Source organism: Megalobrama amblycephala, linkage group LG4 (genome assembly GCF_018812025.1).
Source record: "Megalobrama amblycephala isolate DHTTF-2021 linkage group LG4, ASM1881202v1, whole genome shotgun sequence".
NCBI lineage: Eukaryota > Metazoa > Chordata > Actinopteri > Cypriniformes > Xenocyprididae > Megalobrama > Megalobrama amblycephala.
The window spans coordinates 5,595,994-5,612,881 of NC_063047.1; the positions used below are offsets into that span (position 1 = coordinate 5,595,994).

The 16,888-nt window shown below is 36.4% G+C and overlaps 1 protein-coding gene across 1 annotated transcript; it reads right to left on the reverse strand.

The window, feature by feature from the left end:
* Positions 1-1,519: 1,519 nt before the first annotated feature.
* exoc3l2a (exocyst complex component 3-like 2a) lies at positions 1,520-16,485 on the reverse strand. Its single transcript, XM_048186988.1, has 13 exons — positions 16,336-16,485; positions 13,755-14,284; positions 13,096-13,316; positions 11,960-12,734; positions 8,733-8,847; positions 8,524-8,634; positions 8,287-8,387; positions 7,083-7,193; positions 6,236-6,371; positions 6,032-6,154; positions 5,783-5,938; positions 4,740-4,861; positions 1,520-2,684 (listed from the first exon to the last, which is right to left on the reverse strand). Exons 2-13 carry the CDS (start codon positions 14,267-14,269, stop codon positions 2,369-2,371), a joined length of 2,802 nt encoding a protein of 933 aa, XP_048042945.1. The 5' UTR covers positions 14,270-14,284; positions 16,336-16,485; the 3' UTR covers positions 1,520-2,368.
* Positions 16,486-16,888: the final 403 nt, after the last annotated feature.

Below are 16,888 nucleotides of genomic sequence, written 5' to 3' on the forward strand. Positions count from 1 at the left end.
TAATTTACATTTATTTTTTATTATCCTTTAGGGCTTGTCGGTAACAAGGCACAGGAAACCGTATCAACACCCACTCTCTATTGCACGTAAGTAAGTGTTTTGAAAACATTATCCATATAAAACAGTCCCTTTCAAGGAAAGTTTGTTCAAGCCTGGTATAGCCTACACGAGTGCAAAGGTGCATATAAATGTAAACTGCATATAATTAATTTTCTAAATACCCCACATCATATCAAATTTTTTCAGATTAAAAAATGGAATTGGTTTAAAAAGGATTTTACACAAAACTTGTTAACTCTACCTACTTGTTATGTATCCCTTATAACAATTTAATAACCACAAATGTAGAATTTATGACCATTTTCATATTTTTATGGGAGTGAAGTTAAAAATAGACAAATTGTGTGTCTGGGGTCTCTTTATTTTTGTAAAAAAAAAAAAAAAAAAAAAAAAATTCACTCAGTTCCCAGGTAAATTCAAGAAAACAGCATGCCTCAACATAATATGAGCAATTTGAATTGACAATTTAATTTGAAATATGTTTTCTTTAGGAAGCCTCAGTAGCTCTTCAAATAACATTTACTGTTCGAGATATCTATCTAAATAGTCTGATTTACCAAAAAATCAAAGAAAATCAAAAGTCAAAGAAAATCAAAGAAAAGGGATCTATGATATTTTATATTTAACTACACAAAATGCATTAGAGTAAAATCCTGCTGACTTTTATTTGCTTATTCACATATATCTATTTTTATGAGTGTGTGTTCATTTCTCTAAATGCAAGCATGTTTGGGATAAAATAGGGTTGTTGTGTTGAAAAGGAAGTGGCCGCCTGTGGTGGTGTGTATACTTGGCTCTGATAAGAGGACTCGTTTGGCACCTCTCAGAACAACAGGAATAGACCAGTTATCCAAAACATCCCTCAGCTGATGGACAGCAACTCAACTTAACTCACAGAAATACACACAACTTCACAAAAGCTGAGAGGAGCAGGTGATTGTGCTGAACCAACCTGGCACTACAAGTCTTTAATTAGAAGTTTTAATGTAATATTTGACATTTAAATAGTGTAGAGTAAAATGTACACTACCGTTCAAAAGTTTGGGGTCAGTATGTTTTTTTTTTTTTTAAAGAAATGAATACTTTTATCCTGCAAGAATGCATTAAATTGATCAAAAGTGACAGTAAAGACATTTATAATGTTAATATATATATATATTTCAAATAAATGTGTATATTCATTAAAGAATCCTTTAAAAAAAACTATAAAAAAACAACAATGTAAGGCAGCACAATTTTTTTTTCCAACAATTTTCTTATGCAGCAAATCAGCATATTAGAATGATTTCTGAAGGATCATGTGACACTGAAGACTTGAGTAATGATGATGAAAGTTGTGTTTTTACTGAATTTTTGATTAAATGCAGTCTTGGTTAGCATGAGACATTCAAAAACATTTAAAAGGTTTTACAAACTTTTGAATGATAGTGTATAAAAAAACAGCAATTTAATTACAATATAATTAATTTCCCAGTCAATGGGACTTTATTTCTTATTTACCTGAAACAATATCACACATATTTAATTCCTGTCAGTTTTTTCCTCAGTAGCTCAGATTTGAACAGTGATTAGACATAAGAAATGAGATGAACAGAACCCTCTTATACAAGAACTAAATCAGAGGGATTAACATTCACATTCTTTAAATGTCACAACCATGTTTACACCATTTTCATATGCATTTCTCTAAACACATAATCTGAAACATAGTTTATGCATTGTTGAACTGTACCTGGTGTTTGATACATCATGTACATGCATTTGTTCTGTGTGTAATTTAGTGTCAAGTTAAATCAGTGTTCTGAACACAGCCTGCACTAATAAAAATTTCAGCAAGTCCTCACTCTATGGTGATGAGTTTCCTGTCGCTCCTCTCAAATCATGTGGCTGTTCACACGACAGAGGTCCAGCTACAGTCAGTACAGCAGTCCACTAACAGCCTGTTTAAAGGGAGAGAGATTATAGACTATTTCCCGTCCTTTGAAGTGTCCACTGACTTATTCCGCTCCAGCTGTGTTTTGAAGGACAAGTATTGTTGTGATTTTACTTTGCTGTCATGAACTCATCTTATCGTCCCTTTTGACTGGGTTCTGACCACATTCATCTAGTCTGAAACAACTGACTGAGTGAAAATAGACTGAGCACATTTTATGCAATCTTTAATCTTTTCAATCTCTGCAATCTTTGCTTAATGTTATACTGATTTGATTATGTGATATCTGTTGTGGTGCTGTGCATTTATCATTTATTGTGTCATTTATAAATATCAGGATGCTATGCATTGTAGTTATGTTGCATTTCATTATCTTTAAGGTTCTGTAAAGCGCTTTGCATGGCTTGGTCTGTTATCTGCATGTTTTTCATTCCAGCTCCTTCTACTCCGGTTACGGCGCGGCCGGGCACTGGCGACCCACGATGACACGGTCAGACCGAAGCGGATCAGAACCAGCCCCAGACAGGACATGTCTTTGGCCACTGCAATTTCAGAGAAGAGGGCATGATCTCGGGGCAGATTGATGGAGCTGTCGCTGGTCTCTAAGTCCCGGACAACGGCTAGAATCTCTTGACGGTCTGTCTGATGCACCATCCCACGGACATTCAACACAGCAGAGATATGTCTTCTCCTGTGAGAGGAGAGAATGAGGGTGAGAGGGCATAATGGTTCATATTTCGTGTTTCATAATCAGGAAAGCATATATCACTCTCCCTGCTTTTGGACAGAACAAGAAATGCATTAGTCGTGGTTGCAAACAAAGTATATGAACGTAGACAATAAAAAAAGATAGTAGTGTCAGTTAAATTAGACAGCTCACAGGATATGGAAAAAAAAAAAAAACATACCAATAATAATCATCATTATGTTACAGCTATAATTGGCTGATATTACTAATAAAAATAAATATAGTACAATATACCACTAGTAAAACAAAAATAAATCAGTAAAAATGTTATAAGTGAATTTGGGCAATATTATAGTATTTATTAATATTTTAATAACATTATTTTAATATTCAATTAAATTTTAGTTTGAGTTTTAGTAATGTTTAGTAATGATTTTTATATAGTTTTAATTCATTTTTATTTTAGCTTTAGTAATTTATACAAATTTATACTGATACGAAAAAAATATCGTCTGAAAAATATGGAACAGATAACATGAATTAAAAAAAAAAAAAAATCTATTTGACTTAATCATGTTGTCTTGTCAGTAGTTTTCAACAAATTACCATTTTTTTAAAGAATCATTCATACCAATCAGTTTCCATTATTTAGATAAAGAGACTAAGATTTAAAAAGAAATTAAGATTTAACAATATACATAAGTGATAATATTACTATAAGAAAATGTATAGGAAAGGTAATTTAAGCAATAAAGTCCAAATGTGTTTCTTTGTAATGATCCCTTGACAGCGCTCATGGCTCAAGAGTCAGCCTCTATACTAAGATGGCATGTCCTGCCTATAGATAACAATGTGACAGTGTTATCTGTGACAAACTTTAACATGGACAGGCTGCAAAAAAACAGGAAACTACACTGCTAAGCACAAAGAGAAGTTTAGTAGCCACCACTTTTTTGGCTTTTGATCTTTAGTTGGTGTGTGTGTGTGTATTTGATTGGAGTGTGGCACCAGTCAGTCTCCTGTGACCTGGCAGGAACAGGAAGTACTCCACAGCCACTTCCTGTCTGCTGAGGAGGGTCGTGCGTCAGCAAGCAGGAGCACTGCCAGCCAGTGACTGAGAGCGCACACACACAATATCTCTTCATCCAAACGAAAACACTGGACTAAAGTGGGGTCACATCTCACTCATTCCCCTGTTTACTGTCTGCTGTTCCCTCCCGTCCACATAAAGGAAAGTTGGCACTGAGAGGGAGCACCACGGTAACTATTTTCAGTCAGACATTCTTAGAATGACCTCAGGAAACGGAGAGGTGTTGTGAAAAATAGTTTTCAAGGAAGTAAGAGGGGAACATGTCAGATTTTTCATGAATGAAAGCACTTTAAGACGACAGAGTTCAGGTTCTACCCTTCCGCAGGTCTAAAAGTGTTCAGCAAAATTGTATTAATGCAACTATAAACTGACCAAGTTACATATTAAAGTGCTCTAGGAGCTAATAAAACACTTTCCTTCCGGTTTTATGCTATATAAAATCTACATCCGGTTCTACATTCGGCTTCAGTTTTATAGCAGTTTTTAAAACAACACTTGGTTCCGGTCCTCAAATTTCATTGGTCAAGAAGGGATATTCACACAGTATGTGGTTTTACTAGACAGATGTGTTTGACCATTGCGCTCGTATCTTTTGCAGCATACTGCACATGACAGTGTTCCAAAAATGCAGTGCTCAAGTTAAAAGTAGTTCAGCTTTTTTAAAAACACATCTCTGTTTGCGCATTGAAGAGCGTGCAGTGAGTGGATTTTTCTTAAGCAAGGAGTGGGTTTATGAACATCAGAAAATCTGTATTTTCTCTCACTCCACATTCATTTTGAGTGGATTTATGTCACTACTGAGGACATGGAAAACCCAGACTGGAGTTGGAGGTGATTAAAATGTGAGCATGTTAGAACCAAAACCATACTCTTGCCATTTCTTGGTAACCCTGCTGGTGCTTAAACCCCTGCAGTTTCATCACAGGCCTCTGAAAATGGTTTTGATGCCTTCACCCTGGCTGTCTTACCGTATATCTGGAAATTCCTTCACCAAAAGTCCGACTTCCATCATAATAGAGGGCGTGTCCTCCAACGCTATGATGTCAGCCAGGTGAACAATCACACTGTCCAACCAGGAGGAAGTTGACTCCTGAGAAAAGTATATAACATAATTTTCATTAACTAATTCTGGTGTTGGCATTTTTGGTTCAAATAAACAGGGATGCAAACAGGTAAGGGGGAAAAAAAAGGTGAGAACATTGGGTGGGGTGGGGCACAGATTTTTTTTTTTTTTTATGTGCTTTACATGCTCATTTGTAGTTATGTTTTATTACCCTATATGTCCAAAACTGTGATTTTTCATGAAAAAAACTTAACATATTGTTGCAATATTTTACCAAAATCAACATTTGGTTAAAATCTCATGTTATAAAAGAGGAAGTGCTATGCAGGATATTTAAGACAATATTGGCTGATTAGATGGCAATACTGTTTGCCACATCTGAAATACATAAAATACATAAAATATTACCCATTATATATGTAGTAATTTTAAAAGTAAAGAGTAAAGGAAACACTGTACAGTACTTACTGAAACAACCAGTTCTTTATTTACCCTTGTAAGTTCACAAGTACCCTTGTAAAACCCCCCTTCCTCCCCATAAAAACACTTTCTCATTGGATCTATGCTAATCCCATTGGTGACCTATTTTGATCTCAAAAAGGTGAGTTCTCAGTGAAAGGTGAGGAGTTTGCATCTATGAATAAAACAAAATAGTTCTGCTTTGACCTGATTCATAATGGCTTGTCAAAAAAAAAAAATCACAAATTATTTTATTCGAGTCACAGCCATGGTTTTATACTTAATGTTTATTTACCAAACAGTACTCTAATGTTGGGATGAAAAAGATATGTCAATATTTTCCACACAACAATTTACACACATTTTTTACACTACAAATGTGTCTTCATACATTATATTCTGAGAAGAAGGTCCCTTGCATCATATTTTGGGGGTCAAAGTGAAAACTAAGATAATGTAAGGCATAATATGAAAGCTAGTGGCACTGACCAAATCTTTAAAAAGAGCCTTCAGCTGTTTGGCCTCATCCTGCAGACGGAAAGCCACTCTCTTCCTCATTTTGAGTGACGTACAGATGACCCGCCCCCTCATGATGGCACGAACATATTCAACCAGGACCCGCCTGTGCACCTCATTCACCAATGCCTGTCAGCCAATCAGATAATCAATCAATCAACCGACCAACCAACCAATCAGTCTGTGCACATGCATGTATGCAGGCATGCGTGTACATCATACCTGATATGGAGGGCAATCCATTCTTCTGAACTTTTTAAAGTGCTGTTTAATGGTCATCTCAATACTCTCATAGGCCTCATTGTTATCCAGCCACTTCCTCTTCACCAACTTATCGAAGAATGGCTGGAATCATGCCAGAAAATCATCAATGAATGCATTAGGATACATACCTAGACTAGATGTGAACCTGTGCATGTGTCTCACCCTGATGTGTTCAAACAGTATGTCTGAAAGAACGCGCACAGACTGGTTAACAATTCGCTCCAGAGAGGATTGAGCTCGCTGGGAGGCGTCTTCACTGCCAAGGGGGTCACACAGACGACAGCGCTCCACAAAATTCCTACACAGTTCAACACAGGATTTAAAGCTTCCACAGTTAAGTCTTATTATTATTATTATTTTTTTTATATATCTCCGTGCTATTTCATTGCATTATACTTTCTATAGTATTTGTATTATTCATTAATATCTTTCACGAACTGAAATATTTCACAAAAGTGTTTTTATGAGTTTATATGTGCATTTGGTTTGCTGATTATTTGAGTTATGACTGTCCTGACTATCAACAGAATCATGTTCTATTGTTTTATTTTACATTTTTGTCATAAAATACACACTCTTATAAAATAACACAGTATATCATACTCTGTAAATAGACAATGAATGCCAATAAATTAACTAAGATGCCAGATGTTTTGCCTGTATTTTGAATTATGCATTGCATTGTGTTTGACAGTTGAATTAAATGTCCTGGCAGAAAATTACCAGTACCTTTTCTGTTTTTTTAATGGATGTTTTTCTTACAGTGTATTTTGGTAAAATCAAACTGATAAGTCAAGTGATATTAGCCCAGCAATTTCTAGCCTACCAAAAGACCTGTATTTTTCTCAAGAACCTCATTTTTTTTCAAAATATACAATGTAGAAAATATACAGTTTTAAAGAACTGTACAATTTCTTTTTCTTACAGTCCTCAAAAAACAAACAAACAAACAAAAAAAACGGGTTGGGGGAGGTTGGAATAAATAGATATGGTGAATAAGATGAAAAACCTGAATGGTGGAACACAGTTGACAAGAGAGATGGTCCTGGAGACATAACCATCCCCACGATCCCCAAACTCTGACTGCGTGTCATGGAACATCTCAACCTTTCTCTGGAAACTAAATACCACACAGACATACAAACACACACAAATTATCCATTATTAATCTATTATTTTAGATTTCCCCTGTTTAAAACAGAAATGAAACAGAGTGGTTTAGTCCAAATTTTTTGAAGAGACACGATTGTTTTATATGATGAACAGATTTGATTTGTGGTAAACGGAAGCTCAAGCATGTTTGCTTGACGTGAGCGAGAACCAATGAGATTCATTCTCGTGTCACGCAGCACTTTTGAGCTTAACCAATGAGGTTAAGCTTGTCAAGCAAGTTCGGTTGAGCTTCTGTTTATGTTTGCTGATCAATGTTTATATGTGAATAAAAAAGGTAATTTAATCTGTTCATCATATAAATTGATCAAGTCTCTAAAGAAAATTTGGACTAAACCACTCAATTCTTATGGAATAATTTTACTCTTTATGAGGTTTTTGAAGCATCAAAATGGTAGTTTCATGGACTGTCAATGGAGGGACAGAAATCTCTCAGATTTCATTAAAAATATCTTCATTTGAGTTTCGAAGATGAACAAATGTCTTACAGTTTTGGAACGACATGAGGGTGAGTAAATGATGAAAGAATTTTCATGTTTAGGTGAACTAACCCTTTAAACTGAGACACAATTTAAAAACATTTTAACTTTACATTTATGCATTTGGCAGACTCTTTTATGCAAAGTGCTTTGCATTTTTGAGATGTTTGCATTTCTATCATTTGTGGCATTTCCTGGGAGTCAAACCCATGACTTTGGCATTACAAGCAACATGCTGTATTGTTTGAGCTACAAGAATGCAAAAACAAAAACAAAAAAAACTGCTCAACCCTAGTAAGTTAGTTATTTATTAGTTATTATCTCTTCTGAAATAGCTTTAATTGTGTGGTGAATGGTTTTACTATAATGCATTACAACATAAATAGATTTTAGGAGCTTTATGATGTAAATATTATTTTAAACATTTACTTATATAATAGGATTAATCATATGAGTAGCCTATTTAAACATCTTTTTTTAAACATGATCATAATTTTTGTCATAACATTTTTCATCATCAGCATCTTTATGATTATACTCTCAAGAGTCATGTCACCATCTTACCTGTGCAGGAAATCGGCAAGTCCATTCAAGGTGCAGCGAGCAACACGAGCTCCTAGTGGCTGACTGACAGCTGTCGATCTGTCCAAATCTACCTTCAGCCTCTGAAACAGATAAAGACATATAAAAAGATATTCACACCATTATTGCCAAATGAAGGAATGCATACAGTCAGACAGACCATATTCAGAAGATTGCAGTAGGCTAATAGGTGTACACATGTAGGATTGTGGATATTACCTGTATAACAGAACGGGCGAGGCCAGATTGATACTCTTCAATGTGCAGCGTCTGAGCCCATCGCTTTTCTTCATCATCCAAAACCTGCGAGAGCTCTGTAGTCATCTTGTCCTGCACAAACACACACAAAGTGGATATTATTTTAACTCTTTGTTTCCAGAGATTAATAATTAATGCATACTTTTTTATTATTGATAATCAATTGTTACCCAAACAGTTTCGACACAGTCCTGTTCCAGCCGGTCTATGACATCTTCAGGCAGGAGAGGATCTAGCGCTTCACACACTATAGTGCCCATTGCTCCAACTGTAGCCAAGACATCCCTATGGGACACTCACAGTCAGAACTAGTGCATGTTTGTGTGTCCATAAGTGTCTAGGTGTGTCTAAGTTATGGTGTATTTGTGTTGTGCAGTGTCGGGGAATATATATACACACTTTGATTTTGCCTTATAAATAAAACATTCTAAACATTCTCACAAAATCTACATTCTAAAAAAATTATATGATCAATAAGTTATGACAACGTTTTTACATTGCTTTAAGTCATCAAAATAAGTTAAGTAATTTTCAATTTTTAATTATAAGTTATACAAGATTCAACTCATTTTTTAAAGTCAGTTTAATGTAATTTAAGTTAAAATTACTTACACATCCAAGTTGATTGTACTTAATTTAAGGCAGCAACTTTTTTGTACAGTGCAATGATATAACATTTAATTGAATCAGAGATGTATGTTTGCTGGCACTAAAATGATTGTGCAATCTCAATTAGGGTGACAGTATCAAACCAGAAAAAGTAAGCTTATACTAAACACAACAACAACTTTCTATTTTAACTGACTCAAAAATATAGTACAGGGATTCATTTACATGGTCATTAACTGATTCACTAGTCCAACAATCATATGTGGGTGTTAAGGGGCTTATTGCCCCATATAAAATTGAATGACAAGCTCGTTAATACTTTAATCTGTTTTTGTTTCTTTTTTAAATCTCTTCTCTGCACTTTCTGAACTCTACTTTTTTCAAGAAGTGCCTCCATTACTGAAATACAGGATAATTTCTTTACTTAATTCCAGCAATATTTACTCAACACAAACAATCTTTTCATAAATTTTGCTCTTCATACAATTAACTTTTAAGATGATGATACACAGGGCAACTTTTTAAGCACTGTTGCCGATCGATGGTGCTTGGGCATTTTCCCATTGAGAATGGGCAACTAAAGCAGTGGTCGCCAACCCGTCGATCTTTATCACTGTTCCAGTAGCTCGCGAAAATAATAGAAATATGAGTACAAAAATACATTACATTTTTCCAGTCTTTGTACTTTATTTTTGTATTTATTTTTATGTTATTTTCTGGAGCTACTGGGACAGACAGATAAAGGTAAATAACCCACATAATGTCTGAGTCTGTAAATGGCCGTGAACAAGAGGCCAGAGACGCTGAAGGCAAACGCAAAAAAGAGAAAATTCTGTAGAAGGCAGAGCAGTTCACCGTTCACGATGCTCGAAATATAGGAAGAAAATATAAATATTGAATTGGGGGTGAGGTCTTATATGAATGCATCTCTAAAAGGAGATCAGTCTTCAGAAAGATTTCGATGGCAATAGCATTTTATTTTCCTCTTACCTCAGAATAAAGTAGCTAATTGTTAGCGCATTTCAACTTTGTTTACAGCGGTAACCAAGGAAACGCTGTATCACTGCTGCTCCATAAGCGCCACCTGCTGTCAGAGAGTGAATTTACGCCCCATTCAGCCTGCTGTTTTTGTTTCATGCTTTTTTTGTGTGTGTAGCATTTATAATTTCACAAAGATAAAGTCAGACCGTTCTGTTTTTGCTTTAAATCTTGAAATTAAATCTAATTCAAATAAAAAATAAGTGCTCATGCAACGTGCGTAGCATCTTTGTTTGGATTGTGATTAAAAAGCAGTGGTTCCCTCTAATTTGAAATGGATATGTATTTTTGTTTATTATAATAATATTAAAAATAAATATCTGCAACCAGTCTCAGAATCGGCCAATTTGCTTGTAAAAATTAATTAAATAGCTAAATAAATAAATAAGAATCTAAATTGGCCACGAAAAAATACTAAATACAATCTGGGCTGTCTTTTTCTATCAAGTAGATCTTGTCTTTCAAAAAGGTCGAGGTCAGGGATCTTGGGCTTAAAAAGGATATTGACCACTGATCTAAAGTGTCCAGATAGAAATTTGCCCATTCTCACTGGGAAAGTGCCCAAGCAATATCGCTCAGCAACATAGCTCAAAAAGTTGCCCCGTGTATCATCATCTTTATGCTACAAATGAGAGAGATAGTATGGAGCCCATAAAGAGACATGGTGAAGAAAAAAATATGAGATGGGAGGAAAAATTATTTGGCAATGCTTTTGTGTTCTCTTGCAAATGTTTTGCATTCCCCCAAGAAACATTGTGTTCACTCGCAAAGAACACAAATGTTTTGCGAGGGAACGCAAAGGCTTTGTAAGCGAACGCAAAGTTTCTCAGGGGAATGCAAACATTTTACAAGTAAACACAAAGTCTCTTGGGGGAACACAAAACATTTGTGAGAGAACATTGACTTATCATTTTTCCTCCCATCCTATATTTTTGTCCACCAGGGGCTTAGGGGCTCCATAAGATAGTGTCATGACCCTTTAGTTGGGCCTATTTGATCAATCACTCAAATCAGACATTATTAAAAATGTCAGTGTACTGCTTGGTCACGCTATAAAGTTACTCATTAGGAAAAGTAGTACTAAAGGATAAATTACTTAAAGTCACGATGAAGCGGATCCAGCAACTTTCATGGCATGTTGTGAAGTACATCAGAGTGTAATGGATTATCAAAAAATTAAAAAAAAATAAATAAATTAAAAAAAAATGTAGGGCTGGGTTCAATTGGCTGTTGATTGGATTTTGAGATGTGGGAGTTGCACTCATGCTTGCAGGGGTGGGGTTTAAGCAGACTAAATGATTGGAGAAGTCCTGCATACATCATCAGAAAGAACTCTGTAGTTTTCTTCAGAAGGTCCAGTTATTACATTCTGATTAAAAATTACGAAGTCAAATTTTTTTGAAAGTGGAGAAATGGAGAAATGCATAAATAGTTCACAATATGATCTATAATAAGTGTTTAGAAAATAAAAAGGTGAGTTTTATACCAACTTTAAGAGCTCAACTACTGTCATGCTACTGAAAAATGTAGTCAAGTTGTTAGTGTGGCTATTTTTAGTACACGAGACTATGTGTACAGTAATCCTCCCAGGTATTTAGTACCGGTGTTGTTCATTTTGATAAACAATGCATCTGATATTAATAGACCAAAGCTCATTCTTCCACAGGGTCATTAAAACATTGTGGAATGTGATTGCAGGAAAGGTGTGTGAAAAAATAGAAAACACACCTCAGTGTATGTGTGCATATACCTGTTGTAAATGTTGTAGATCCAGTCAAGCAGAGAGTATGTATCTGTGATCTGAATAGGGCCACAAGTGACAGTCTTCAGTCGTTTGGCAACAGCCCTGTGATAACTCTGCATGTAGACCTGAAACACAGCAAACTCCTCCGGATAAACCGCCACCACATTCCGACGTGCCGCATCCATATCCTCCACCACCCTGCCTCTCAAACGCTCCAAGTACATGGCCATCTGCCCTGCAGCGATGCCCCCTGGTTGCGGAAGACACCAGTCAGCTGCCTCTCCCACAGCCTCCACCCACCTTTGACGCAGTCTCCTTGGACGCTTGGAGGGCCGGGACTGGTCTTCAGATTGGTCACTGGCTTCGGCGTTGGACTGGGCCTCTTGTCGTAGGGCCCAAACCTTGTCAGCCTGCTCTTCCTGTTGAATGACCAGCACCACCAGGCCAAGCTGAGGCCCGCTGCAGGGCTGGCGTAGCGACTCCCTCACCACATCCCACATTTCTCTCTGAAGAGCCTCATAAAGCAGCTCTACGTCTTTCACTTTGCGCAGCCCAGCATCCCACATGCTTGGGCCAGAATCCTCATTGCCTGAACCAGCCAAAAAGGGGAGCCATGAAGGCGAGGTGAGTGTGTGAGAAGTAATATTGCTGTGCATGGTTGAAGTGGGTGTGGTTTGTGTCCAGAGGGAGGGGTCAAGTTCACACTCCCTCTCAAGCTCTTGGATGTGCGTGTCAGCAAGCAGCAGGTCTCTCTGATTAACTAATTGTAGGATTTCCAACACTGAGTGAGAGAGAAAGATTGAGTAGTGTTAATTTTCATTTACAGCCATGTGTTTATTCGCTTGATGTGTTGTTGCCTTTGGCACAGGCTGTACATTGACACAGTTCAGATTTTTTCTCCTTGTGGTGAGCTTATCAGGTAGGATCTTCTGCACAAAGAAAGTATGTCATTTCCTGTCTCTGTGAAAGTGTTTGTTAATTGGCCAATGACTCACAGGGACTTTTGGATCTTGTTACTTATCATTAAAAGGAAGGTGTTATAGGTCAATCGTGGAGACCTCTGACTGACTGTGAGCATAATAGTTACACTTTGTACATCCCGTAAAGTGTACAAACAAGTACAGATAAAAACACGGTTGTACCTGATAATGGCTCCCTGCGTTTGACCGGCGGTTCTTCTTCTTCTAACTCTTGCTCGTCCTCCTGCGAGCTGCGGTTTGTTAGAGAGTCTCCTCTGAGTTTGCTAAGACTGACCATGCGTAGGAATGAAGGACGTCTGCGACTGTCTTCATCGTTTTCAGTGGTCAGATCACTTGTAGGTAGACTATCTCTGCGCTCACTTTCCTTACGACGGCCTGCAAACCTGAGGGTTAAAAATGTGTTAAGAAACACTCCCTTTAAATACCTTTACAACAACAGCTGTAGAAAATATCTAGTCTCAGAAATAATGATCTATATAACAGTGATTCTCATCTGCTGGGTTGCAGGTCTGTTCTGAAAAAAGGCACCAAAAAAAATGGTGCGCAAATAATATTTTTGCAATATTTATAATTATGCATAAATACAATAAAAAACTACAGTAAATGTCCATTTTTTTGTTGTTGATGTCAAGGGCTGCGCAACCAATCACACTCAGTATTTTGTACCAGTATAGGCCTACTGCTGATTGGACTTTCTTAAAATCAGATGATTTTAATCATATTTGAATTTAATTATGTTTGATAAACAATTGTAAAGACCAGTTGAGATCCACTGCTATATAATATGCACATCCTAAAACACATCACATTTGTATTCTCACCTCAGTAAGGTCATGATCTCCTCAGAGGCTCGTCGATAGTTCTTTTTTTTCTTTCCTGAGGAGGGTGTTGCCGGGAGAGTGGCACTCCGTAGTGAAGGAGTGGCACCCCACACATTTCTTCCAGTTATACGCAGCCCCTTGCCTAATTTGCCAAGGGTCTTCAGTGGTGATGAGCCACAGATTCGTTCCAGAGTTCCTCTTTTTTCTTTTGATCCCTCAGTGACCTTTGACCCTCCATGCTGTTCTGCGTTTGCCTCATTCTCTAGTGCTTCGCTCACCTGAGTTGACATTTGGTAGTCCTGTCCATTCTTCCAGACCACATCCTCTTCATTATTCCACCCCATTCCTGCCAACGCCCCTTCAAACGGATTCAGATCGGATGGTGGCAGAATGAGTTCCCCGTTGCTATGGTTGCTCTTTAGGATGAGTTCTCCATTACTTAGGTTACTCTTTTGGAGATCGCCATTGCTGTGGTTACTCTTGAACCTCCTGGGAAGCCTCTTGAGGATGGGCATTCTGGCACTGGTTAACTAGAAGAAAAAATGGACACCATAACATGGGTCAGAATTAAATGTCTGTTTAAAATGTCAAAGAAATGTCTTAAAATTTCACTGAAATCCATTTGCATTATATATTCTAAAGATCTCACATTACAGGTTTTTCCAAACAGTTTGTCACACATCTGCAATTTTAAAGCGTATTTATTTTTAAAATATATAATTTAAATGAAACGTATTTACATTTTTAATTATTTGTTAAATCCATCCAAGTTATAATTCATTCCAACTTGCAAGATTTTCTTGTGTATTGTGTCATTATGTCACTAAGCATGCCCATAGTCCACCATGTGTCCTGCTTAAATGTAACCATAGCTGAAATCTGTTTAAACCGCCTTCATCAGGTCTGTCTTAAATGACTTTGCCTTGTTGCATTTTCATTGTTCAGTATTCCGGTAAGCGGAGTGCATTAACAGCATATGTATGTGTGCATGTGTGTGTTCTTTGAAGACGTTAGCAGTTTTTAAGCTCATATAATGAAAGCTCCCATCCAGATAGTTTCTCAGAACATACACACTACTCAAACACTACACACACTCACTTTGCTGCAAAGTTTCTCATGGGATTAAAAAAGTACCAAAAAATTCTATACAATCTGCAAACATGTTAAAAATGGTCAATACTAGTGGTAAACCCTCTCAGTATGTTAACATTATGCATTTAAGAATTCCTCAAACAATTTGAACAAAGACTCTTAAAAAATATATATTAAGAGGTGAAGAGAGAGCAGGAGGGAAAGTGAGAGAGTGTGAGGGAGGAAGGTGCACAGTGACCCCTGTGATTGTGTTTCAGCATCCCTGCTTTGCATTAATTCTGAGCAGAGTTCCTCTGGTGCGGTGGTTAAAGATCTGGGCTGGGAACCAAAAGGTTCTAGGTTCAAACTCTTTAGTTCCATCAATCAAGAGCCATTACTGTTGTACCCTTGAACAAGGCATGTGTGTCAGCAAAATGACTACTTGCACCCCTCACCTAAATTTAACTGACCAATTTGGTTGTTTACCGTCTGGGTTCCAGGTGGACCTTCTCTCTGTATTTTTGTTCTTAAATAATTCTCGGTAACAGAAGAGAAAACATCACTTGTGAATGTTGTTTAGAACGGAAAGAGATGTGTATTTCTCTAATGATATGTATATGTTTAGAAACAGACAAACACTAAGCAAACATTAACAGACAAAAAAAAAGCACTGTAGAAACAGGACTGCAACAAAATCTAATTGATCTTGATTACCTATATAAAGGAAATGAAATGCTGAGTTTTATCAAGATAAAAATGTGCTTGATTTCATCATCATTATAAACATCAGATTAAAAATTTAAAAAACAAACCAACCAACCATCCAAACAAACAATTTAAAGTGTGATTATCAGTTTTTAGTTCTGGATGAACTTCAATAGCATCAACACCAGTAACTTCAGGATTGGGTTGGACTGTTGATGCACTGAAAATACGCTCTGTGACACACAAATATTATTGATGTTGATAACAGTTGTGTAAAAAAAAAAAAAAATCTGGATTCTTTGATAGATAGTTCAAAATAGCAGCATTTATCTGAAACAGAAAGCTTTTGTAACATTACTGGCATTCAAAAGTTGGGGTCAGTAAGATTTGATATGTTTTTTTTTTGTTTTTTTAAAGAAATGAATACTTTTATTAAGAAAGGATACAAAATTGATCAAAAGTGAAGACACTTATAATGTTACAAAAGCTTTCTATTTCATAGATAGTGAAATAGCTTTCTATTTAATTCTATTTCTATAGATAAAGGCTGTTCTTTTGAACTTTCTCTTCATCAAAGAAAAATGTACACAACTGTTTTCAACATTGATAATGTTTCTTGAGCATATTAGCATTATTTATGAAGGATTGTGTGACACTAAAGACTGGAGTAATGATGCTGATAATTCAGCTTTGCCATCACAGGAATAAATTACATTTTAAAATATATTATGATAGAAAACAGTTATTTTAAACTGTAACAATTATATAAACACAAACATACAAGAATGACACATGCATCTCTTACCTTCTGCTGCAGTGGGCAGTCAGCTCAGGGCAAATCCATTCCAGTGTCTGTGAAAGTGATAGAGAGCCTATCAGTAAGTGTGTGTGTGTCTGTCTCCAAGAGTTTGGGGCCTTGTATTGGAATGTTGGAGGCAGCCGTTCAGTTTGCTACCAGATGATGATGCATCTTCCTGAGGAAAAAGAGACACCCTCCCTAAACAAACAGACACACATGCACACATACTTACCTATACACATAACACTTACATATACATGTATATATATATACACACAAAAGCACACAACCAATTACATAACACAAATACCCCTTCAAAAACACAGACATGTACAGTACACATCACTCACATATATACTCAAGAGAACACATATAAACATACAACCATTCACAAAGATAATGTTTTAACAGTTTTGATATCTACAGTTACTTGGTTTCACTGAGGCAAAGAGGTCAGTACAGTGTCATTAATAATCTTAATGTTAATAAGCTTAAACTTAAATAGTTGTCATAGTAACTGATATGCTATTAAAACAGCTGGAATTGGCTGTTCTTGTAA